Source organism: Megachile rotundata, chromosome 5 (genome assembly GCF_050947335.1).
Source record: "Megachile rotundata isolate GNS110a chromosome 5, iyMegRotu1, whole genome shotgun sequence".
Lineage (NCBI taxonomy): Eukaryota > Metazoa > Arthropoda > Insecta > Hymenoptera > Megachilidae > Megachile > Megachile rotundata.
This window is the reverse complement of record NC_134987.1, coordinates 21,363,468-21,387,584: the sequence shown is the minus strand read 5'-3', so window position 1 is coordinate 21,387,584 and position 24,117 is coordinate 21,363,468. Positions and strand designations below refer to the sequence as shown.

At 45.9% G+C, this 24,117-nt stretch overlaps 4 protein-coding genes across 12 annotated transcripts; 1 reads left to right on the top strand and 3 right to left on the bottom strand.

The window, feature by feature from the left end:
* Positions 1-241: 241 nt before the first annotated feature.
* Positions 242-22,344, top strand: LOC100875270 (elongation factor-like GTPase 1). 8 transcript variants are annotated; one of them, XM_012285116.2, is made up of 5 exons: positions 242-1,373; positions 1,463-3,853; positions 4,074-4,196; positions 4,279-4,451; positions 21,069-22,344. In XM_012285116.2, exons 2-5 carry the CDS (start codon positions 1,527-1,529, stop codon positions 21,521-21,523), a joined length of 3,078 nt encoding a protein of 1,025 aa, XP_012140506.1. In that variant the 5' UTR covers positions 242-1,373; positions 1,463-1,526; the 3' UTR covers positions 21,524-22,344. The 8 variants fall into 8 exon arrangements, with proteins under 8 accessions (XP_012140506.1, XP_003703325.1, XP_076387687.1 ...); XM_003703277.3 differs by adding an exon at positions 20,645-20,832 and having other exon boundaries at positions 242-3,853; positions 4,303-4,451; positions 21,069-21,407; XM_076531572.1 differs by adding an exon at positions 20,645-20,832 and having other exon boundaries at positions 242-3,853; positions 4,282-4,451; positions 21,069-21,407.
* Positions 4,732-12,660, bottom strand: dsx-c73A (doublesex cognate 73A). Of its 2 annotated transcripts, XM_076531586.1 has the most exons (6): positions 12,165-12,660; positions 9,674-10,517; positions 7,130-7,384; positions 6,091-6,241; positions 5,881-6,003; positions 4,732-5,795 (listed from the first exon to the last, which is right to left on the bottom strand). In XM_076531586.1, exons 2-6 carry the CDS (start codon positions 10,421-10,423, stop codon positions 5,674-5,676), a joined length of 1,401 nt encoding a protein of 466 aa, XP_076387701.1. In that variant the 5' UTR covers positions 10,424-10,517; positions 12,165-12,660; the 3' UTR covers positions 4,732-5,673. The 2 variants fall into 2 exon arrangements, with proteins under 2 accessions (XP_076387701.1, XP_076387702.1); XM_076531587.1 differs by lacking the exon at positions 12,165-12,660 and having other exon boundaries at positions 9,674-11,205.
* aos (protein argos) lies at positions 14,138-20,419 on the bottom strand. The gene is made up of 4 exons (XM_076531597.1): positions 17,598-20,419; positions 15,613-15,833; positions 15,306-15,477; positions 14,138-15,153 (listed from the first exon to the last, which is right to left on the bottom strand). The coding sequence occupies exons 1-4, from the start codon at positions 17,850-17,852 to the stop codon at positions 14,905-14,907; spliced, it is 897 nt and encodes a 298-aa protein (XP_076387712.1). The 5' UTR covers positions 17,853-20,419; the 3' UTR covers positions 14,138-14,904.
* On the bottom strand, positions 21,799-24,106 carry LOC100875376 (uncharacterized). The gene is made up of 2 exons (XM_003703278.3): positions 23,899-24,106; positions 21,799-23,813 (listed from the first exon to the last, which is right to left on the bottom strand). Exons 1-2 carry the CDS (start codon positions 23,938-23,940, stop codon positions 22,599-22,601), a joined length of 1,257 nt encoding a protein of 418 aa, XP_003703326.1. The 5' UTR covers positions 23,941-24,106; the 3' UTR covers positions 21,799-22,598.
* Between the last annotated feature and the right edge of the window lie 11 nt (positions 24,107-24,117).

Sequence of the window (24,117 nt, the reverse complement as noted above, 5' to 3'; positions counted from 1 at the left end):
AGCCGGACTGAGAGAGTGAGAGAGAACGAAAAAATAGTCAGGGAACCTATCTTAGGTCTTACAACGTGTTATGGATGGCAGTGCCGCGCTTATACTGCGTAGACATAAAGAGAGATTTTCGTAATTATACAAAATTCTGTACCTATGTATACGCACGTATACAAATTATTTATTTATTTTAATATTTTGAGTATTCTTTGAAACGTTTTAACCGTTTAACGACGTTCGATAATCTCTTGGATATTTTCAATATAACTTCGATATAAACGGATTCGTAGAACATCGTGAGAAATTTGAACCTATTATATCCGGTGATTGTGCAAAACATAATCAGTCGTGCCATATAATAGGAGTATAATGTTTTAGTACAGGAATAAGTATAATATGCATAATAAATTGGTTCGAAATTCAGCGGTTGTATCGAAATGTCGATAATTATATCGCAATCGAAGGCATAGGTGGTATCGGTGCATCGAAATAACTATCGAACGTATCGAGATTAGAGTCGAAAAATACGTAGAATCGAGACATCGATATATCGTATCAGCCATAGTCAATCAATTGATAAGGCATTAAATTTAAGCTAGGCTTTTGATTAGTCGATAGATTCGCAGAGAATGCTTCGTTAACAAAAGTTAATATTTTGTTAAAAGTCTGAGCAGCGTTTTGTTTTATTCACGAAGAAAAATAGCCGAAGATAAGGTTAGTCGGTGGACGAGATCGCGTTTCATCGATGATCCTAACCTACAATAATAAGGAAAAGCGTGAAGCAGGTTTTTGGCTCGTCGAATATACGCTCGGTGAGATCGACGGAAGAAAGAGCAAGTTGAACGGTCGATCGTTGACGAATAATTGGTCGACGTCGTCGTCATTGTCATCATTGGCGATTACGTGGTCGAAACGAGTGGCATGCTGGGCAAGACGAAGACGATGCCAACACGGCTACGATATATCCTCTTGTTCGTTGAACGTTACGTGTTTTGGAAACAGAATAAAGTGAAATAGTGTTTACTATTTAATAGCGTAACTATTAAAAGTTAATATATTTAGACGCGCATCTCGCACGAAAATCTCTGGTACATCGAAACTCGATTTTTAACGAATTTACGTTATATCTTGTTTCGTGGTTAAATTAGATAAGGTCATTAACGATTTGTTTTGCGATTTCAAAGATTTCAGTTGGATATTCGCACCGCGTTTAACGCGCGCACACAGGTACAACCACATTCGGGAGAGCAGGCAGAGGCAAGGACCGAGGTGGAGACGTAGACAGTAGCACAGATTATCCGGAAGATATATTTGGGACATAGAATCGCAGGATGCGACTTGTTGGCGGAGAAAAGTTAATCGATATTCAAAGTAATCCTAGTAACGTAAGAAATATTTGTATATTGGCTCACGTCGATCATGGAAAGACCACGTTGGCGGACTCGTTGGTTGCCAACAATGGAATCATTTCTAGTAAACTGGCTGGGAAACTACGATATTTGGATAGCCGTCCGGACGAGCAATTAAGAGGAATTACGATGAAATCAAGTTCCATCAGCCTTTATTACGAGTATCACCGACAGCAATTCTGCATCAACTTGATAGATTCTCCGGGACACGTGGATTTCGCTTCGGAAGTTTCAACGGCGGTTAGGCTTTGCGACGGCGCGATAATCGTGGTGGACGTGGTAGAAGGCGTGTGTCCGCAAACTCGAAGCGCGCTCTCGATTTCGTACGCGGAAGGGTTGAAACCGATTTTGGTATTGAACAAAGTCGATAGACTGATCACGGAAATGAAACTGTCACCGTTGGACGCGTACATGCATCTGAGTCAAGTTTTGGAGCAAGTAAACGCGGTAATGGGCGAACTGTTTGCCAGCGACGTGATGGAACGAGAGGAAAAAGTGGAGGGAAGAAAAGAGAGCGAAGAGAGGGTCGGCGATAAAAATTTCTTGACCGCCGAATGGCAGTCCGCATTGGACGAGATAGACGATTCCGGTTTATACTTTTCTCCCGATCAAGGGAACGTTTTGTTTTCCAGCGCCACGGACGGTTGGGGATTCGGCGTGAAAGAATTCGCCAGGATATTTTCGAAGAAATTGGGTTTTAGCGAACAGGTATTATCGAAGACGCTTTGGGGAGATTATTACGTGAATTCGAAGACGAAAAGAATCATGAAAGGTGCTCAGGAAAAAGCGAAGAAACCGCTGTTCGTTCAGGTAATATTGGAGAACATTTGGGCGTTGTACGAAACGATCACGGTGAGAAAGGACAGGGAAAAGGTGGCTCTGATGGCCGACCGATTGGATATCAAATTAACGAGCAGAGATTTAAGGCATACCGATAGCAAGGCTCAGTTGCGAGCCGTTTGCTCTCAGTGGTTGCCTTTGGCCGACGCTTGTCTCGAGGCGATCTGCGAGAAAGTTCCGGCACCCGACAGTTTGTCCTCCGAAAAGGTGGAACGTTTGTTGAGCGGCAATTTCGATTATTCGACGCTGCCAGACGAAACGCGACAATTGAAGGCAGCGTTTCTGGCTTGCGACCCATCCGAGGACGCACCCGTGATCGTGTTCGTATCGAAAATGTTTCCCATCGAGAAGAAAGCGTTGCCGGAGAACAAACCGAAACCGTTAACCCCGGAAGAGTTGGCGGAGCGGAGGCAAATGGCGCGAATGAAACACGCGGAGAAAGCGAAGAGAGAAGAACGGACAGAGGTGGCCGAAACGGATCGTTCGAATTCCGAGGATAAATCGTTGGACAAGTGTTTGGAAGAGAAGTCGAACGAACGGAAGGAAGAGGAAAGTTCGGAAAGCGCGTTGATAGCGTTCGCGAGAATTTATTCCGGGTGTTTGAGGAAAGGAAGCACGGTGTTCGTTCTGGGGCCGAAACACGATCCTCGCGAGGCGCTGGAACGCGCGCGAGCCGGCGAGCCAATGGCCGAGGAGAAGGTGACGTTGAAAGATCTGCGACCAGGACGACACGTGACCAAGGTGACCGTGCAACGGCTGTATCTTTTGATGGGAAGAGAATTGGAAGCGACGGATAAAGTGTCCGCCGGTAACGTATTCGGGATAGGCGATTTAGAGGAACACGTGCTGAAAACGGCCACTCTTTCAACGACCGTCGCTTGTCCACCGTTCGCGGAACTAACTTCGCTCGGCGTGCCTATAATGCGGGTGGCGCTCGAACCGAAACACTCGAACGATTTGCAAGCGCTGATAAACGGTTTGAAATTGCTTAACCAGGCGGACGCTTGCGCGCTCGTTCACATACAGGAAAGCGGAGAGATCGTATTGAGCACTGCCGGCGAGGTACACCTGGAGAGATGCTTGGAGGACTTGAGAAGCAAGTACGCGAAAGTCGAGATGAACGTATCGGAGCCTATCGTACAATTCAGGGAAACTGTCGTGCCGCCTCCGAAACTGGACATGGTGAACGAGGCGATCGAGAAGAAGATCGAAGAATCCTGTTTCGCCGGCTGGACTGCCGATCGACGTTGTTATTTCGAGGTCGACGCGAGACCTTTGCCGGAGCGAGTGACCAAGATCTTGGAGAAGCAGGCGGATTTAATAAAGGCGCTCTATTACCGATACGGTAAATCGTTGTCGGAAAAGGCGAACGAAACGGAAAAAGATAGGACCGACGAGTCGACGCGCTCGATGTCCGAAAGGAAGCAAAGGGAATTGGAGTCGTTCAAGAGCGAGTTAGCGGCTGCTTTTCGCGAAGCTGGAGAAAAAGATACGTTGGATCGGATATGGTCGTTCGGGCCAAGGAACTGCGGCTCTAACGTTCTGCTGAACGAAACCGACTATAAGCAACGAAAGTTTTGGGAGGGACACCGAAAATCGAGCGATCCACGCGCTTCGTGAGTATTTCGCGAATAAAAAATTTCAACGATTTACGCGTCTTCCTATGACATTTTATCCGATCGAAATAATCGAGTCAGCTCGTTAGCCCGGTCGGAATTTTTGCTTCGATCGTTTCTCGCGCGTTACAGACGTTTGCGTCTCTAGGAAAGATAGAGAAAGGTTCGAAAAAGTTCGCACGCTCGAAGAAATCGCGTAACGATGTTTCTCGTCTACTAGATACGAAAGCGGAATGGTGAATGGTTTCCAGCTGGCGACGTTTGCCGGTCCTTTGTGCGAAGAACCTATGACGGGTGTTTGTTTCGTCGTGAAGAAATGGGAAATTTATCGAGACTCCGGCAGGTAGGATATTTTTCTTTCTCCATACTTTTCTTCTGCTCTCGTTGTTGTTGTTGTCTAAAGCAAAGATAATCGAATACTGAAGAAGAAATAACGCGTGTGTCGGTAGCGAAAGTAACGGGCAAACTCAGAGTCACGCAGATGGTCATTTGATATCGACGTTCAAAGAAGTTTGTCGCCGCGCGTTTAACTCCAGGCATCCTCGACTAGTCACACCGATGTATACCTGCAGCGTTCTGGTCAATTCGGACGTACTGGGTAAGTCGATTTGGTGCGACGTTTACAAATTTACTGTATATTTTACGCGGATTTATTTGTCGGCGTATATTTTGTAGCGAATACGCTGTTATATCGCGCGTTTCTTCATTAAGGTAAAACGATTCCGCGACCGCAGCAATCGTAGCGGTCGCGGAGTTGCGGTTAAATCCATCCGAACAGCGGTTCTTCCCAGCGACGAGGTGTAAACGCGCTTCTTCGCGAAACGAATACTCGTCGTTTCTGATTTTTGCCGATGAAATTAAGGAAAAACATCGTACTTTCCTTTAGTTGGATCGTTTATAATATTATAATTTTACAAATTTCCCGAGTTTCACGCTATTTAATCTATCTCTGCCGGACGGATTCACGAAAATATGTTGCGTTACTTAATACTTCATATTCTGCGCATGTATACGTTATCGTAATCGATCGAGCAACTGACGGAATAATTCGAACTCGTTACAATCGGAATACTTTTACGAAGAATCGCGTACTCTCAACGAGTTTATTCTCGACGCAGTTACGGCGTATTGTCCCGAGCGTATTTCGGATTCCAACTTTTCAACCGTTCCAGACTATTTCGCAATTGCTTTTGTTCGAGTACGCGATTCCGTGGCATCGTGGATCTAATACAGAGCTACGTCGCAACGTTGTGATCGCGGATCGTGAAAATATTATATAGTTTTAACGATTCCTGAACCATCTGTTGCCCTCTTAACGTAAACTTGGAACTTGTTTACCGTGTCGGCTTCAGATTCTTCTTTCGTTCGATCGAATGAAAGGCGGGCGTTACTTTCTTAACCTAACGCCGTACGGTTGCGCCGTGGATCCGTAGCGATTCCCGATATATTTCTTGGATGGTAGAGCCACGAATTTACTATTCCGTTAATGTAAATTCGCAGCTCTATCGGAAAGCGATCCCTATAGAGTTTAACCGTTAATAGAGTTTTACCTTTTACCTTGTCTCATTCGAATTCGATCGTGTACGAGTATACAGATATATTATGACGTAGTTACAATTATGACGTAAATAAGAGTAAAAATAAGAAGAAGAATGAGAGTAAAATAAAGAGGAGTTGCTCTAAACGAAGGGTAGCTAAGCGAAGCGAAGCGAAAGTACGTGTTTAATAAATACAAGGTCGAACGTTTTTGAACGGATTTCGAAGAAAATTCGAACGATATTTTCATCGTTGCGTCGTTGAAAATTCGATTAACGATGGTTTTAGTCCCAGACGGCCGTGTTCATCAATAATTGTACTTTGTACCATGGGAAGTTTAACCGTTCGTTGTCTTGCTCGTTCTCGCTCGGCACGGAGTCTTTGTTAGTTTCGCTTTTCGGCCGATCTGTGGGCAGAAGAATCGCATAATCGTCTAACCGATTACCGGCGAATTCGTAAGAGCAACGAATCGTGAAAGTCTACGCGTGTACCTGGGAGACTGCGCGCGTATCGCAACGGTCTTCCTCTTCGGCTTCCCTGCACGCACATCATTCCGTAAACGCGAATCCCTGGTACACTGGCGTACGTCGGTTGATCGTGGCTCATGGGACCTTCTACGACACGATAATCGACAAAATTCTCCATTCTCCATTCTGTGCCAACCCGTTAAGTACGTTTCCCACGTTTCGGCTTTTACTTACCGAGTATGTTGGCGTCGGGGCAACGGCATATCACGAGATAATGAGACTTTCCTGTTCGCACGTTTTGTAACGCGAGAAGAGACCAATCCCTCGGTGTTCTGCATTCGCGCATTTCGGCTACTGGCTCGCAAGTTTTCACCAACGTCAAAGCCTAAACCAACCAACGTTCGGTTAATCGACACTACGACACCACAACGATCGAGGCGCGAACTATGTTCGATTGAAATATGTTTCAAAATCTTTCCAACGGTCGTAGGAAAATATGTTAGGTCTTCCGGTTTCTTACAAATCTGTCGTTGTTTTCGTTTGGGACAAGTATCGCGTTTCGATCGTAACCGGTCATGAACGGATTCGCTGTACGTACCGTCTCTCCGTGAAAAGAAGTTTCGAAAACTCGTTACGCGAGTTGAAAGTGAGTGAGCATTTCTTGCGTTTTCACCGCGTTCTAGCCTGGCGAGCTTTTCGCCGTTACTCTTTATCGCTTCTTCTTAAATTCTTTCGCGTACGTTTTGACTTTCTTCGCGAACGCGACGCAACGATAGAATAATACTTTTCGACGCCGCGCGAGCGCTGACAAAGTATTAGCGAGTGTTAACGGGTAAAAGCGCGAGCAAACGTTGTTGGACGTTTTATCGCTTGATCCGCGAAAGAAAGCAGCAGAGTAAAAATGGCGGAGAACCGTTTCCGCCAGTAGAGAGAAAATTAGCTTTCGCCTCGAACCGCCTACGCGATTCTTTCGTTCCACGATCCTACATAACGCGTGTACGCGTATTTATCTATCTATTTATTGGTTTATTAGTTTTTCTTTTTTTTTTCTTTTTTTCTTTTGCGAGCAAAATCCGTGATAAAATTCGTCCGCGATGTCGAATCGCTGGTGTATTTGTTTTCTAAGAACAACGACCTATTCCCGCAAGGATAACGAAATGTATCGGTAAAGTAGAGAAGGTGAGGCTAGGTGAGGCGAGGCGAAACGAAGCGAAAGAAAGGAAGGGAAAGGAAAGGAAAGGAAAGCAAAGTAAGGCAAGGAAAGGCGACTAACCTTGGTTCGAGGGTCGGTGACCAGCTCCGTAGTGTGGAGGTCGTCGCTGTCGAGAGACGCGCTGCAAGGGTCGCGGTACCTTCCTGGACAGGCACACAGTGGCTGAGTAAAGTTCAATCTAACGTAAACCGCGTTGCAGACTTGCTGAACCGCGCACTCCGGTAACAGGTAGATGTGTTGATTGTGCGGATAGTAATGATATTTGGTCGGCTTCGCGAGTGCCGCGCTCGCACCTTCCGGTAATCGTACGCCTGTCTGTAAATTGTGCGACGAATTAAATGATCAGTTCATTCACACGAGCAAGTATTTAGAGTATTATTCTATAAGAAGAATCTTTCGTATCGTTCGTTCGTTAAGCGACACCCTACGCTTCGAATCGTTGGTAAATTCTTCGGATCGTCGATTCGTCATGCCGCGCGTAACCGGTCATTCTCCTTCTCTTCTGCCTTTCTTCCTTACTTACTTCCTTCCTATCTTCCGTTCTTACAGGCATGCATACATATACATGCATACTTACTTACTTACTTCTCTTTCTCTTTCTATTTTATTTTTGATTACCTCCCTGTAGAGTTCGTTTGGTCTGCAACGAATCGTGTCTTCGTAATAAAGCGGTAATTGAAAAGAAGAAAACGAGCAAACCGTGAAACAAAGAGAATAATCGGATGGAACGGTTAAGAAGAAGCAACGAACAAAAAAGATGAAAAATGAAAGAGCGGAATCGCCGAGAGCCGATGGCCGAACGAGAATCTGCGAGAGTGGTGAATCCGCGATTGCGAGTGTTGCCGCGGAACGGCGGTTCGAGAGAACCACGAGCTTGCCCGGTCTCTATTACGGACCGACACCGTATTATTATGACCGTAATATCGACGCCGATAGATTTCCGATTCTGAAAACCTTGCGGACGGATAATCGTTTCACCGACTACTCAAACTTTCAATATTTTTCAATCTTTTTCGCCAACTGATCGCACATTCCGTTTCGAGCGACGAAACTTCCAAGGACAACGTTGTTTCGCGATTTTTTAACGCTCGCGGCTGCATCGGTTCCGAACAGTGATCACGGGTGCACGAATTTCAACGAGATCTCGATCGCACGCTTTTCTTCCGATTTACAACTCGGAACGCGGCAGTATCGATCGAACGTAAAACAGCCGACCAAATGTTATCTTGGCGAGTTATACAGGAAGTCGTTCAATGTCTCTTTTACTCTTTTATTTTTGCATCGTTCTGCTCGTTTTGGTATCGTCACGTTCCACTACCGATATTAACGTTGCTCGATTCACGCTAGGCGTCACGGTCACGAACGCTTGCCCTCATTTACGAATGCTAAAACGAGCAATACGATTCGTGACAATCTCCTAAAAAAGAAAACTTTGAACGGTACCGTTTAATAACGAATCGGAAGATTCGAGTTCCAGTCGAGATGCTGGAAAAATTGGAGCATTCCGCGAAAACTCCTTCGTCCTTGTCGTATCTTCGATATTTGATGTTCGATTTTCGATTATCGATGCGACACGCCGCGTATCGTCGAGCAGCTCGATCAGAACGATAGGAACGCGGAATGCTGGGAGAATTCGAAACGCTCGTGCGCTTCTTTCGTTCGAAAAGCCTTGTTCTTGGCCAGGCAAAGGAACGTTTTCGAAGACTGAATATTTCGATAACGTTCCTTCTTCGTAACGCGCGACCGAAGCGAATCGACTTTCGTTTTTTTTTTTCTCTTCTTGTTCACGCGTAAGCGTACTCTTCGAACAAACTGACTACAGACCGAAATATACCGGGGCGGCGGTGGGGGCGTTCGAAAAGGTATAATGTTTCGAGCGTAATACACGATAGGTTTGCCGTTGCGAACATCGCGAAAACGAGAATTAATCTTGAGACGCGATTAATCTTGTACCGAAACTAAACGTTACGCCAAGGTGCTCCGTAAGAACGTACGATCGTAAAGAAATCGATGCAAACCCATTCGACGGAAACGGGTTACGGATCCGTAAGAACATCGATGAAATATTCGATCGAACGATTTCGCCGTTAAATCGGCAGAGATTTTAACCAAGAGAGGAGGAGGGTGGGTCGCGAACGAACGATCGAACGGTTTAACGGAGGACGAGAACGGTGTCGTCGAGCACGCGACACATCTTTCAGCCGTGAAACTGAACCGCTTAATAGCAACGTAGTTACGGTACCCGTGGTATAGTTAAACGTAGTTATGGCTTGAACAGTTATACTTTGCGCGTGAAACGTGCCGCGTACTCGTAGCTCGTTTAAAAGAACTCGAAGGAAATGGGATTACCGAGCGAATTGAAAGAAACTCTATTCGTCCCGTAGAAAGGATCGGCACGATCTTTCGAATCGCGCGCGAACCCTTGAAATTGCTCGTTTTCTTATCGCCTTCAACCATTTTTTTCGACAAATTTTTTCTTCCTTTGGAAATTCCGTCTATTTATAGTAAGATGTAATATCTATTTTTCCGTATAAACGGAGAAGAGAAAACGAAAGAAGAAGAAGGTGAAAAGAGAGAGGAAAGGAAAGAAAATAAATGACTCACCTCGCTAAGGTTGGTGTAGGTGGTGGTTAATTTGATTTGCGGGCGAATTTTTCCGGGCGATTCGCGCGTTTCCTTCGGTGAAATCGAAGCAGGTGTGGTAGTCGATTCGTTAAAGCTGTTGGTCGATTTTTTCGAAGCGGAGAGAAAAGTAGCCGCGTCTTGACCGGATACGATCGTTCTCGAAGAAGTTTCGGTGGGAGCCACGCTCGAACTCGCGTTCCATGTATTGCTGTTTGCCGCCGAGCTCGTTGTTCCGGCCGTTCCTGTCGTTTTCGCGATCGTCGTTGTCGCCGTGGACGCTGCCGACGATTCGGTTCTCGTGGTCGTCGGGCCGGTCGACGAGGCGGTCGTCGAAGAGGTTTCGGCGAGAGAGGAGCGATCCGTTAAACTCGGCGTTAACGAGGACGATGCCGGGCTCGTTCCGTGGTCGATCGTCGAAACGAAAAGATCGGGAGAAACCGGCTTCGATACGGTGTTAGCGGCAATGCTCGCGCTACCGTTGTCGTCGCTGTTACCGTTAACGTCGACGTCGATGCTGTTTCCGACGCTAGCGGTGCCGCCGATTACGGCGTTGCTACCGTTCGATGAAATCGTCGAAGATGCATCGTCCAACTGGGCATCGATTTCGAGAACGGATATCGCTTGCTTCCCCTTCAAGGCACTTCGAACGTCGATCTGCGATTGCGGCGGTAAAGCCATGCTTCCAACGATCATCACCACGAACCATTTACCGCCTCGAATCGACTGCATTATCTCGGCGAGTTCTCCGATCAACGGGAAGATGAAAGGAACGCGAGTTTATCGCGTTTCGCTCCGTAACGATTACGTATATCCGTTGCGTGACCTAAAACGAACGAACGAAACGTATGAAAGGACGAGCCGCGAGTAAAAGGGACATTTTGACGAGAGCACGTTCGAATCCCGTTGCTGTTTCCGCGTTCGCGTTTAGCAGACGTAGACGAAGAAGCGGATCCGTGGCCGTGACCGTGGACGGTGTACGGAATACGAGAACGACGCGGAATCTCGAGAGCCGTGGTCGTCGTGGTCTTGGTCGTGTCGTGTCGTGGATGCTCTCGTTTCTCACGCGTCTCTCCGTAGCTTTCGCGGTATAGCGATAGCGCGAGAGTAGCCGAGCCGTTTCATCGAAGAGAGCAGTAGGCCGTAGAGAAGAGTGAAATGGGAGGGAGGAAAGTGACAAGGGGAAGGAGAACGCAGAGGGAGAGTTCGAGCTCCCTTAACTCTGCTTAACGGTAACGTTGCTTTTTCTTTTATTTTCTTTCGTCGACCGACCGAACCTCCAGCGATTTCCTTGTCGTTTCATCCGATCCGATTCGATCACGAAATTGAAACACGCGAATCGAGCAGCTAACACCGAACAAAACGAACGGCGAGCAGCGAAAGACGAACGAGCCGCGATGTGGCACGTCGGCCCACGTGTATTTCTCCGCTCGACTCTCTCCGCGAATCTCTCCGCGATCTCCCCTCTATCCTCTACCCTTCCCTTCTCGCGCTCCTGACCCTCGCCGCTTCCTTTTCTTTTCTTTTTCTTTCCTTCTGTATTTACAGATTTTTCCTTTTCCTACCAACACAGGCCTCGTTTCAACCACGGAATGTCCGAAAAGTAATAATTCTTTCCTTCCCGATGTAGAAACGTTACAGGTTTTCGATCGGAAAACTCGTCGAAAGTTTAGAAGCGATCGGTTCGCGAACGATACGCGCGACTGAACGCGGTCGACGATACAACGATTTTCTCGCTTCCTTATTCGCATGGTCGTGATCGTTAGTCGTGGCAGCGATGCTGGCCACGGCCGCGATGTAGTCGTAGTCGCGTTGGAGTTGTAGTTCGCGTTCGGGATGCTATGCCGTAGTAATTATAGCGCGATATAATTCAGCATGCGGATACGGTGAAATTAGGTTAACCTGGTACGTTTCTCGCGAGCCGTTATCTTTGCATTTTCAAGGCCGTGCCGCGTGCAGTTGTACCACTAGGATCCGCTCGACCAATCAGTGCACAGTGTACATACTTATCTACCGTGACACTCGGCCGGTGCGATGCGAGCTATCCACGCATATTTTCTTCGCGTCTGAATATTCCTTTCGTTTTCTTATTTTTTCGCGCCTTTTCTTCCTCGGTCGTCTTACTTCCTTCCCACGATTATTCTTGGAAGGTATTGTTTTTACAAAAAGCAGCTCTTGTCATTTATAGCGGAAAAGTTTTCGAACCGCGCGGGTTGCAGCGATCTAATTAGTTTCATCTTGACACGCGCAACCAGTGCATCCCGAGACGAACGAGTATCGAATTCGACAACAAAATATAAACAGTCGACTGGTGAATTAATTTGCTTCGGAAAGGATTACGATGTTTGTGATCGTTTTTTCGTCAAGCTGATCAATTGGCCGCGATTAAGCGAGAAATCGATTCGAAATCGATCACGACCATTCGAAAGTTTATCTTTCGAATCGGCCGAGTAACCCGGTCCACTCGACTTACCTTTGTCTTTCAACAATGACCTGGATAGGTATCGATCCGGGCCTCGATCTTACCGTCGACCTTCGCCTTAATCTCGGACTCGATCACGATCTAATTTTCGGCTTTTGATCGGCGTCCTTGTAGCGACGACGAACGCCAACGTTATATCGGGTATTTTCGTCCGAACGTACACCGACCAATGTTCGTTCCTAGCACGAGAACTCGCGGGAGAGAATCGCGACCAGTCGGATTCGCGTTTGAAAAATAACGCGACCGTGGTTACCGATCACGGCTCTGCCGAATTACCGGTAACGATATTCGAGCCGTGGGGCTGTTTCAGTCGCGAGAGTCGTGCTCCACCGTTCCATCGAATATCGGGAGACCAAAGTAACGCTCGAACGGAAAACGAACCTACGAAGACACGACGATTCGAGTACTAAGTAGGAAAAGTAAGAAAGTCGCGTTTAAGCGCGTTTCGGAGTATCGAATGGGACTGCGAGTTCCCGTGGAGGACATACTGCCTATGAGTCCCGGCTAGTCCCACTTACCAACCAACCAGAAACCCCTTGACTATGCGTGGAATTCTAAGCCGCATCTCCGCCAATCCTCTTCCTTCCTTCGCGTTCTACGTTTACCTACACGTTGCTCTGCTCTACCTCCACCGGCCGTTCCTCTGTACGTGTGTACCGGTACATCGACGATCGACCCTTCTTCGGAGAGGGACGGAACCACGAGAACCGCGAGAACCATGGAGAATCGAGAATCGAGAATCGAGGTTCCGTCACGGGGGACGCCGAGAGCGCAACGACTAGCAATCGAGAGAATCGAGATTCGAGAGAGTCGAGTCCCGCGAGAAATTTCTTCTCCGTCCTTCTTGTCGCGCTTTTTTCCTCGTTCGTCTGTCTCCCTCGATCGTTCCCTCTTCCCTACGATCTCTCAACTTTTTCAAACACGATTGTTAGCTCGTTCTATCGTTATCGCGATAGAAAATAATGGTCGCGTGAACTTTGAAGAAAGTTATCGTAACGTAATTTCGATGAAACGTAATAATGTCCTGCTGGGAACAACGTTACGAGTAACGATTCGAAGCATCGATAACGGTACCGGTATTTTTCGCGCGTTCGATCGGATACCAGAAAAATATATCGAGCATGAAATCACTCCGTTTCTCGTCGACAATCTATCCGGCTGGCAAGTTAATCGCCGTTCGAACCCAGATCTCCGAAGAGAGCCGCTGCAAGGCTCTCCATCCGCGCGGTTCTATTTAATTAAACCCGATCGAAATATACTATTTTCGCATTCATATCGACGCGGCACCCACCGATCATACGCGCCCCGAATATGGCTATGTCGTCCGTTATCTATTACGATTAGGCCCTAGGCTACGACCGATTGACCGGTTACTAGCGTCAAGAGTAACGATACGTTTCTTTTAATCGCGCTCTCCGCGTTATCTTTCTACGTAAAACGTATCGTTAATTTTCACCTAATTCTCCGAACTCGTTATTCGTCATACTTTTTTCGACTAAATTGTTCGTTGAAAATTTCGATCGATCGTTGGACGGATGTTGCGGCGAGGTGCTCCTACCTGGACACTACCGGTATCGGTCGCGAAACACTTTTCGTAGCCCTCTAGCGTCGTGCGTGGTAAATGTCTCGACGACGCTGTAGCGACACCTATAAAAGATAACGCGTACGATTACTATTCGTACACGTCGATCCGGTCGATTACGTATGCGTTGTCGAAAAACTTGTAAACTGGAAAAACTTGCGAGAGAATCAGAATGTGCGTATCGCGAATGATTCCAATGACCAATGGTAACTGCTGACTGACCAGATAACAAACCAACGACATCTGTCGAAAGTATTCTGTGGAGCGAAAGGAAATCGATCGCTGCAGCGCTTACGATTCAATGATTACTCTTTTACATGCGAAATAACATCAGCATTGGTAACGACGACAACGCGTGACGATGATAATAATAACGAGAATGTCAGAAATATCGATTTCTTTAATCCGTTGACTTAGGGAATCGAATATTTACAAAAACGACCTTACGCATATACAATAATATAACATATAACGTGATACCGAATAAGATTCGCGAACAACTTGGTTGACAGTAACGTTAATAGATAGATGCGTTATTAGTAACGCGTTTAAATATACGAACATCACGCGACATCATAAATAACAAGTATTTCCTAGCGAGGTCTGTCGGCAACTTTCCAATTTCCGCGATACTTGGTCCAACTAAACGTTAAAGTCAACTCGAATAAAGTACTAAGAGAGCTATCGTTTCGAACAAACTTAAAATTAAAATTAAAACTAAAATTATAATTAAAATTAAAATTAAAATTAAAATTAAAATTAAAGAAAGGAGATAAATAAGAGGGATAGAAATAGGGAGAGAGTGGGAGAGGGAGAAGGAAAAGAAGAAAAAGAAGAAAAAGAAGATGTCGCGTCGACGTTACGACACTGGATGCCCGAGGGCGTGAAAACCCGACGATGTATCGTCGAACGAATCGCATCGAACTTAGTTTAAAGAATGATTGGCAGTGACGCGTACGTAGGCAGCGCTCGTCGTTTGTCGAAAGAGCTGCTGCTTACGATATAATCGAATCGTAAATCGTAAGGCAAGTTTCGTTCGAACGACCACGACCGCGACCGTGTACATGGCTAGTACGCAATTGAAATAGATGACATGGCGAGGCGAGGCGAGGCGAGGCGAGGCGGAGCGTGACGCAACGCGTTTCAGTTTCAAATTGTATAAACAGCTTCGGAATGGGGTGGCTGCGTGGGTACGCAATATCCGCTGTAAGTTTTAATCTCCAAAACGCCGGAATAGGATCTCGCGGGAAGCGATCCTGGATCCGTGTGCCGTCTAGGACATCGATGACCCTTCGGACATTGGCACAGCGGCGAAGCGTTCACCTCCTCGAGTTGCGAGCTTCGTCTTTTTCGCACCGTAAACAGGCGACAGGGTTCCTTGTGTTGACACCGTAGCCTCTGAAATCGAACGTTTCTTCTTCGCGTATGTTCTTTCGTCGTTTCTTTGATCGGCTCGCGTTATCCTTCGGTCGAGAAACGAGAACCGAACCGAACGCGTGCGAAATCGACGCGATGAAAGTCGAAGAAAATTCAATAAGGAGACGACTCACGCTTTGAGGAGAGCAAGCGAAAGCGTAGATAAATCGTGGACTTCCTTCGGAAGACTCGTAAGCTTGCCTTCGAACTAGATAAGGTACGCTGCCCGGTCTACATCGGCAATAAACCCGTTGAACCGTTGCGTTCGCCGGGCCCCCTCCAGGAGCTAAGGTCCATGTCACGTCCCTGTAAACAGTAAACGGCCATCTTGTTCTCGATATGTACGCGCGTTACGCGTTCGTCAAAGCGTTCGTCGAAGCGTCGTTTCGATCTAATTTACTTAGGCCAAAGGACGAACGAATGAACGAACAATCGACTAACTTGAAGTAACGACAGATAGGAAGACGCTTGACCGGCTCGCAGAGCTTGTACTGCCGCGTCTTGTCGACTATCGTGTGTCCGTCGTCCCCGTGTAGACTGCTAGGACAGGTTCGACCAGCCGGACAACGACATTGTCTCTCGACCCACGGCGACCCATATAAATCCACCTTGCTGCAAACTTCGCTTCGATCCGAGCACTCGGGCAACTCGTCTTCGCTGTCCTACGGAACGAACAAATTTATTCTACTTCTACCTATCGCTAAACTTCGCGGCTACGTTATTTCGTCGTCGAGCAATTGCTAGACCTTTCGATTCGATACCGTAGGCCGTAGACGATAAGTATATAGGTGCCGCGAGCTCTTCGATCCTTGCGTCGAGAGATCGAAAGGCGAAAGGATATTATTGCCATTGCTCGTTTTCCGTACGCGCGTGCACTGAAAGTGTAGCTACGAAGCTTCTCGCTTACGATTGCCGGAATATTCCAGTAGTTTTCTTCGATAAGCAGACGATTTTTAACGCGTATATACGTAAAACACGCGGAATCGTTTATATCCTGAAAATGCTCGACCGTTTTACCGCGGTTTCTCGATTTACGTACGAGCCGGTTAACTACAGGACGAAGAACGACCTATTCCAGATCCGTTAGTTCTTTAAAAGGAAAAATAAAAGCAACGACACGACATCGTTCGATGAAAACGTTCGAAACGATCGGGAGAAAGAAGCGTCTAGTTCGGTTGTTGGTTGATTTTTCGCGAGCACCGATCGACGCTTCCGCGATGCTCGAGAAATAACGAGAGAATAAACGCGAGAACGGAGGGTGGTGGGCAGGGGAGATTCAGGGGAGATAGTAGTCGAGTGGTTGGAGTCGGAGTTGGTAAAAGAGCGAGCGGAGGCAAAGGAAGAAGCTTCGTATAACGTGCTCGAGAAGTATGCACGCGTCTTTCCTCTCCGTCGAAGAATAGACATCTGGTCTAACTGCGCTATTCAAACGGCGTCGGTCAATCCACTGAATGAGGCAATCACGTACGTCCTGTCGCCTCGCGTCGTTCGCGATCTAAGTCGCGTTCGTCGAGCGACTCGAATTCAATTTCGAAAATTCCCTCCACTTTGCCTTGCCTTTCCCTTTCTGTCTCTTTCCTTCGTTCGTTCATTATCCTTCGCTAAACTTACTTTCACCGACTAAATTTCACCACGATACCACGGATGTTCGAAAATTATCTGCCAGTTTTCCCGCCCTTTGTTCGTGTTTGTCGGTGAGTAGACTTTTATTCTGTCCCGTTCCGTTCCGTTCCGATCCGTCCTCCCGTGTTTCCTTCCCTTTCTTTCACTCCCTCGTTCCCTTTTTTTCTTGGCATTCCCAGAAGATCGACCGTATCAAAACCTTCGGTGGTAGCAAACTAAAACGAAATAATAGGGAGACCGGAAAGGCTGAGCGATCCATCCGGAAGTTCTCACGCGTCTCTCGGTTCTCTCGTAGCCACGATGAAAATGACACCTGGTATTCGAGCAATGTACACGTGGTGTCGATGCGTCGTCGATGCGTCGTCGATGCGTCGTCGGTACGTCGATGGACAATCCGAACGAATGTTTCGGTATCCGAGATACACACGCACGCGACTCGAACGCGGTCTTCAAACCGGTTAAACGAAAAAAAGGACACGCGAACTTTCTGTACGTTTTGCCGATCGAGAAAATCAAATAAAATTAATCGTCGAATTACGGAAAATTGCGGGAAACGATCGTGATTACATTAACGAGATATGTATAACGGGCAAATATCTTCCCGTCGGTTAATGCTTTCGTTTCGACCGATAATTATCTTTTCGAACGAACCGACAGGAACGCATCGAAATTTTTTAACGCGTACTTTTACGTCGACGATTAGACTTTAATATTTCGATAGATGAATATTTAACGTTCTATGTTTTTTGCCGAAAGTTCACTCGCGGAAGAGATCGTCGCGTATCGCGCGAAATCGAACTTACCCCGATCTGATAGAGAACTCTCGGTGGTTGATGTACCGGTCGATGCTTCCTCTTTTGATCGATCAGATCGAGCTCGATCGCTGTGTCTCGAAACGGCTGCAATTCACCGAGGTACTTGCCCTCGTCGACGGATAAATATTCGTTGAGAAATTTTTGCCCGGTTTCGTCCATTTCTATGCCAAGAAAACTACCCTTGCTTCCACGAACGAGCAGCTGCCCGAACATCGCTAATAGCAAGCACGTCAACTCGGCCATCCTTTCTCACGCACCCTTCTCTTTCCTTTTTTAATGTTTCCTTTCCTTTCTTTTCCTAAATTTTTCTTCGTTATAAAAGATTAACACCGACTAGCGGCGAAGAAAACGGATAACGATCGTAAAAATAATAGGATTAACGCGCGTTTCTCTATCCGTCCATCGAATAGAGCATATTCGCAGATGCGTATATAATAGCCGCTACGAACATCGTTGCGAACAGTTAAGAATATTTTACGATACTGGTCGATGCGATGCCGTTGTATCGTAATCTCATCCTGAAGATACCGAACCCGTTGCGTGTCTTTTCTGCCGAGATTTCTATCAGATTTATAGGAGATTTCCACTATGAGATCTAGACGGGATTTCAACGATCGATTCGAGAGAAAGGTAAATACGGTACGTGACAATCGTATTAACGATATATAGTTGTTCGCCTACCACGAAACACGATCGTACTAGATATTTCTAGATAGATAGATCGTACTAGATAAACTTTACTCGAAGTATAGTTTCATCGTGGGAGAAAATAAGATTGCGCGTTTCACCGACAGCCCACAAAAACGTTCGCTTTTGGTCCAGATACGCGTGTCTCACACTGTTTCCGATGTCCTTGCCTTCTCTACCTTCTATCATTTACGAAGAACGCGTCACCGTCTTACGTTCTCTGTTCCGCGACATCGTTCGAGCCGGTCCGAGATTTAAACGGCTCGCAGCGTTCGTGCTGCGCGCGAATCTCTTCCATTCGTTCGACTGAACTTCTAACAGTTGGAGGCAAACCATGAATGAGTACTCCCTTCTTCTTTCTCCATTCCACTCTACGCCACTCCACGCCACTCCACTCCACTCCACTTCCACTCTATACCACTCCACTCCACTTCGACTCAACTCCACTTCACCACGGTCCAGTACAGTCCATTCTACTCGAGTCGATTCCACTCTATTCCGTTCCACTTCATTCAGTTTAGTTCTATTCCGTTCCGTTGTAATTCTACTCCGCTTTACTTTATTCCTTTACTCGCGTGGTCCATCATCGAGATGTAAGTACTCGTTACTCGGATTCGTCGTGCCCTATTTCGTTTCTCTGTTTTTACCTTCTGCCTCTTGCATCTTTATCACCCTGCTATATGTCGTGTTCGATTTTTTGCTTTCTTACCCTTGCCTTTATTTATTCCTTTCTTTCGTACACTTTTCCCACGTCCTTCGCGTTATGCGTCAATCCTCCTTTCTTTTTACAATTTTCTTTCGACAATTTTCTCTTACCTATTCTCCTCGTATCATTTTTTCCCCGTACCTGGATATTTTCTTCCTTCGTTGACTTCGAAAAGAAAAACAACTCTTTCGTAGTCAGTTTCCTTCGGATGTAATCGAAACTTGCTCGACGAGCTTACGATTCAACCGTGTATAGGCGTTATTATTAGTATGCGCTGCTTCGGTGGGACATCGATTTTGTCGTTTTAGTAAAAATGAAAGTTCGCTGCAACGATACCGTATATCGCTATATACGGTATCAGGGACGAGAAAGATTCGATTCAAGGTATCCGTGTTGAAATAACGGATAGGATAGGGATAGGAACAACGAACGGCGATCGTACTTAAGAATTTACGCGTCTTCGTTTGAGAATCGCTGTTTCATTGACTAAGGCCGTGATCCATTCACTCCCACCGCTGTCTTTCTCTCCGCCTCTTACCATGCTTTCCTCTGTACGCGTTGCCCCTATTCTCGTTCTCGATCGTAAAAACAAATAGAGCGGCATCGGATGCCATCGGATCGAATCGGACAGAGAGCGAGTGAAATCGAGCGTATCGCGTAGAATATGTTCACAGAGCATTCAGAGTTTAACCGAATCTGTTGGTTCGCGATAGGGAACGCGTGCGATTGAAAACGCTCGACGATATCGTATTCGAAAGTAGACGACGTCGAAACTCTTCTTAAGGTTTTAACGCGATCTCTAACGCGATCGCGAGCAATCAATCGAGCGGAGAACCACTGGTTAGCATGAATGAACCGACTCTCGGCGCAAAGTGATACGGGGAGAGGGAGATTTTAAAGCGAGCCTCGAGTTCGAGAACGGCGTACCGAGAGTGGGGAAGATCGAGATGGGTCACGAAGCGGGGATTGTACAGCGTTGGAATCCGAGTTGTATCCGATGCTCGAGGGTTGAGGTTACGGCAGGGAGAGAGAGGGAAATGCGGATTGTGCGCGTATGTATCGGTGCACGCGCGCGCCTGCCGAGATCGTTAACGTTACCGCGACCGACTGAAAAAGAAAAAAAAAAGTATAAGAAGCGGAAAGAAAAAAAGGACATAGCGGTGGGGAAAGATATGCCAGATTCTTGGCTGCAACGGTGTGTGGCGCGACGACGAGAGAAGGATGAAGGAGGACAGGTGAGCGCAGGTGCCGCAACCTACGACCGGAAACTCTATGTTCCCTTGAACGAACTGAATTCTGTGCCGCGCCACGCCGCGCCACGCCGCGCCAATACGAGTTCGCTACGTTATCGTGATCGAAACGACCGAACGAAAATAAGTCCGACTTTTCAACGAATATCGTGTTCGCGGCAATACCTACCGTACATACCTATAAATCTCGGTGTTATGCCGATCAAACATATATTTGTAAAAGTAAGAGCGCTTTTAGAGTTTATTCGGCGCGAGTTCGTAATCTGCAAGCACCGTACCGTAGCTGTTTGCTCGAGTATTTCTTCATAGGAATACTAACGCTCGAAACTTCACCGTCGTCGTTTTAGAAAGAAAAGAAAGGAGAGGAAGTAACGATTTCGATTTTCTTCCAGGAAAACTGTACGCAGCATTCGGTAAGAGACACGGCCGTGTGATCGCGGCAGAAAGCGCGCTCGGATTCGGTGGACAGTTTCGCGTACTAGCTACGTTGCCTGTGCCAGAGAGCTTTCAGCTTGCCAGAGAACTGCGAACGCAAACGTCCGGGTTGGCCAGTCCCCAACTGGTTTTCAGTCATTGGGAGGCAAGTTTTTCCGCGTAAAAGGAATGCGCGATATCTCACCTTTTTTCCCCACTTTTCACCATCTTTTCACGATTCTCGATCTATCTCGTACATTCGCCCCTCTATCTCCTTCGCCTTTTGTCAGAGTGATCGATCGACCGATCGGTTGTTTTTCCTCGCGTCGTATCATTAACCGAAATCGGCTCGTTCTGTTATTACGTTCTCGTTCGATTATGTCGACTTTGTTCGCGTTGCAGGTGATCGAACAGGATCCTTACTGGACACCGTCCACGGACGAGGAATACCTTCATTTTGGCGACAAACCCGACAGCGAGAACAGAGCCAAGAAATACATAGATGCTGTCCGTCGGCGAAAAGGATTACCCGTGGATTCTCAGCTCGTTATGCACGCGGAGAAACAACGGACCCTTTCGAAGAAAAAATAATTACGATTCGAGCTATTTTCATACGGTATAACGTGAGAAAACGAAAGTACGCCAGCTTCGGAAACATTCTCGATTCTTTCTACGAATCGATCTACGCGTCTTCCTTTTATTTCTCTAAACGATCGACTATTCTCTTACGTTCTATGCATATTGATATGGAAAACGGAACAAATGTAACCTTTACTTTCCGATCGTTATCTTCGCAAACATATTTATTTACGATTCGTTTCTCCCCACGAACTTTTGCGAATTACTTTCTACTGTAGGCGCGATGCACTGTCTACGATTAAACTCCTGCTTCTGTTTCATTCGTTTTTCCATTTTTCTTTAAATCCCACAATTTCTTTGATTTCGATCGATCATCGTATCAATTTCAACGTACTCTGTTATTTACCGTTCGAACTTTCAACGAGTTACGAATGAAAATTCCATCGCACGCGGAAATAAATTGTTTCGAGATACGGGAAGACAGATCCTCCAAGTAATTCGTTCAAGTTATTAAAAAAAACAAGCAAAATGGAAAAGAGAAGGATCGAACACGTTCACTGATTCGACATTTATTCGTATCCTGCATCATTTATTTGGAGATTTAACAAAAAAAAAAAATCAATATCTGTTACGCTCTCTGCGACGTATCGCGAATTTCACGAGAGAAATCTTCGAAATCGATAAATCGAGTTTCGTCTTGCCTGCTAAGTATGTTCACCGTTGTATATGTAAATGTATGTTAACGCTTTAGAATTTCAAATACTAATTATCACGATTAAAACGATTCAATACTAAATCAGTTATGATCGACTGGCGAATTCTGCGAGCTCGTCCGTTCGCGGGCAGTTGTTCGACGACGATCGCCGAACAATCTAAGACTGTATCGTGTGACGATTGGAACGAAACGATGTCGCGTAGATTACCCGAATATCTGCATGGTACGACGATTATTTCGTCGAAATTCTATTCGAGCGCTGGACGCGGATAATGCTCGATCGAGTAGTAGCACCTTTAAAGTGTATGTACGAGCAACCTTGTAAATGATCCTACCAGTTTTGTACGATTTCGAGTTACGATTAAAAATTCAAACGAAACGAAACAGGGTAATTACTTTCTCGCATTTTTTCCTCTTTTCGACTATTATGTTTATATGTACGCGAATGAACGATTCGAATTCGAGAACAAGAGCATTGCGGCCTCGGCGAAAATGAACCTTTCTACGTTATAACCGTCCTACCCTTTCTTCTCTCTTTTATTTACACACGATTATGTCCATTAGACACGACTTACTTATTTTACTTTGATAATGGATAACGAAACCGCTTTGATAAAGCGGACAACATGTTTTTTTTTTTAATATTCGTCGAATTTGATCTTTTTTCCTTGAAAAGCTTGCTTCATCATCTCCTGTTGTTTCTTTCTTGCGGCCCACGAGGGATGCAGGTTTTCGTCTTTTGTCTCTATCGTATTCTCGATGTTTCTCTTTGGAAATCTCGACGTTCTCTGGAATCGTGTATCTTCTTTTTCGTCGGATCGCGTTACGTTTTTAGTACTCGGCCCACGAGAAATATCGTTATTACCGTCCGTCCATGCTTTCCTACCGTTCTCTCGTCTTTCCCTATTATCTTTATAGAATTTCCCATCCTTGCTTTTTACGCGAACTGCTTCGAACGCTCGAGGATCGAGCTCGGAAACACGACGATTATCGTTTCCCTCTACGAAGGATACCGCATCGTTTGAGCCGGCTTCGTCGAAGCTTAGGAAAAAGTCATCGATTCTTTTACTACGCTCCACCGCGTCGTTCGAAGATCGCCGAACGTCTTTCTCTTCGCGTTCGTTACTTTCCTCCTTCGTATCTGTTTCTCCTAACACTTCGACGAATCTTTTGACAGCGGCCTCCTTGCTTATCACTTTAACGACCAATTTCGATTCTTTTCCTTCCAGCTTCTTCCTCAGTGGCAACGATTCGTCGGATAGTTCGTTAGAAGCTTGCCCGTTATCGTTATCGTCGTCGTTTTCGTTTTGTGGAAAAACCGCGCGTTCGAAATGATTCGCTTCGGTGACGGTACGCGTATCCCTCTTTTCCCTCTTTTTCCTCTTCTCCTTGTACGCGGCAACTCCCACGGTATTCGTATCGTTTCGTAATCGATTCGCTTTCGGGATATTACCTACGGAATTACTTCTTCCTTTCCTTTTCGTCGAATCTCTGTTTTTCCTTTGGCGAACAAACTCTCTGTAATCGGGAAACTTCTCCTTGAATTTCAATATCTTCTCGTTTAAATGCTTGTAACGCGCAATTTTGATCATGGCTTTAGTTCCATCGTCTGTACCTGGATTTTCTAACATATCCTGTAAATTATCGGAATTAATAATTCCAAATTTTGATATCTCGTCATCTTTAATGTCTTTCAAAGCGAAAACTTCCTTCAAAAGTTTATCCGCTTTGTTTTTATTTCTCTCCAATTGTTTTTCGTTACCGCGGAGGGCACGCAACTTTTTAGCTTCTCTAACTAATTTACTTATCACGCAGATACGAGCTTGACGAACAAATTGTCTTAATAAAATAATCTGAAAAAAGCAAAATAAGTACAACGAAAGCGTAAGCTTTTCAAAATCTTTCTGTACTTTATGCACGATACGTTAAAGTACTTACTTCGTTGTTTACTTCTATTTGTCTGGCCTTGTCGTTAGACATATTGTATGGAATTAATTGTATCTTTCATTGTCTTTATCGTAATTAAAGGTGGCTCTTTCCGATATCCTTTCGTGTAATGTACGCGCGTACGGTTCAACCTAACCTAATATAACCTAAAAATGTGCGGTGCACTGTGGCGATGGTATCGTTTGTATGATATACAAAGTATAGAGAGTA

Excerpts from the sequence above, each read along its gene's own strand:
- dsx-c73A (XM_076531586.1), bottom strand. The coding sequence starts at position 10,423 with ATGCAGTCGATTCGAGGCGGTAAATGGTTCGTGGTGATGATCGTTGGA. Across the intron at positions 7,385-9,673 it reads CCTACACCAACCTTAGCGAG|ACAGGCGTACGATTACCGGA; the intron begins GTGAGTCATTTA and ends CACAATTTACAG. Across the intron at positions 6,242-7,129 it reads TCACCGACCCTCGAACCAAG|GCTTTGACGTTGGTGAAAAC; the intron begins GTTAGTCGCCTT and ends TGGTTGGTTTAG.
- LOC100875376 (XM_003703278.3), bottom strand. The coding sequence starts at position 23,940 with ATGTCTAACGACAAGGCCAGACAAATAGAAGTAAACAACGAA. Across the intron at positions 23,814-23,898 it reads AAATAGAAGTAAACAACGAA|ATTATTTTATTAAGACAATT; the intron begins GTAAGTACTTTA and ends TGCTTTTTTCAG.
- LOC100875270 (XM_012285108.2), top strand. The coding sequence starts at position 1,320 with ATGCGACTTGTTGGCGGAGAAAAGTTAATCGATATTCAAAGTAATCCT. Across the intron at positions 4,197-4,278 it reads ATTTATCGAGACTCCGGCAG|AAGAAATAACGCGTGTGTCG; the intron begins GTAGGATATTTT and ends CGAATACTGAAG. Across the intron at positions 4,452-21,068 it reads GGTCAATTCGGACGTACTGG|GTGATCGAACAGGATCCTTA; the intron begins GTAAGTCGATTT and ends TTCGCGTTGCAG.
- aos (XM_076531597.1), bottom strand. The coding sequence starts at position 17,852 with ATGGCCGAGTTGACGTGCTTGCTATTAGCGATGTTCGGGCAGCTGCTC. Across the intron at positions 15,478-15,612 it reads CCTATCTGTCGTTACTTCAA|GGACGTGACATGGACCTTAG; the intron begins GTTAGTCGATTG and ends TACTGTTTACAG. Across the intron at positions 15,154-15,305 it reads TCGCTTGCTCTCCTCAAAGC|AGGCTACGGTGTCAACACAA; the intron begins GTGAGTCGTCTC and ends GTTCGATTTCAG.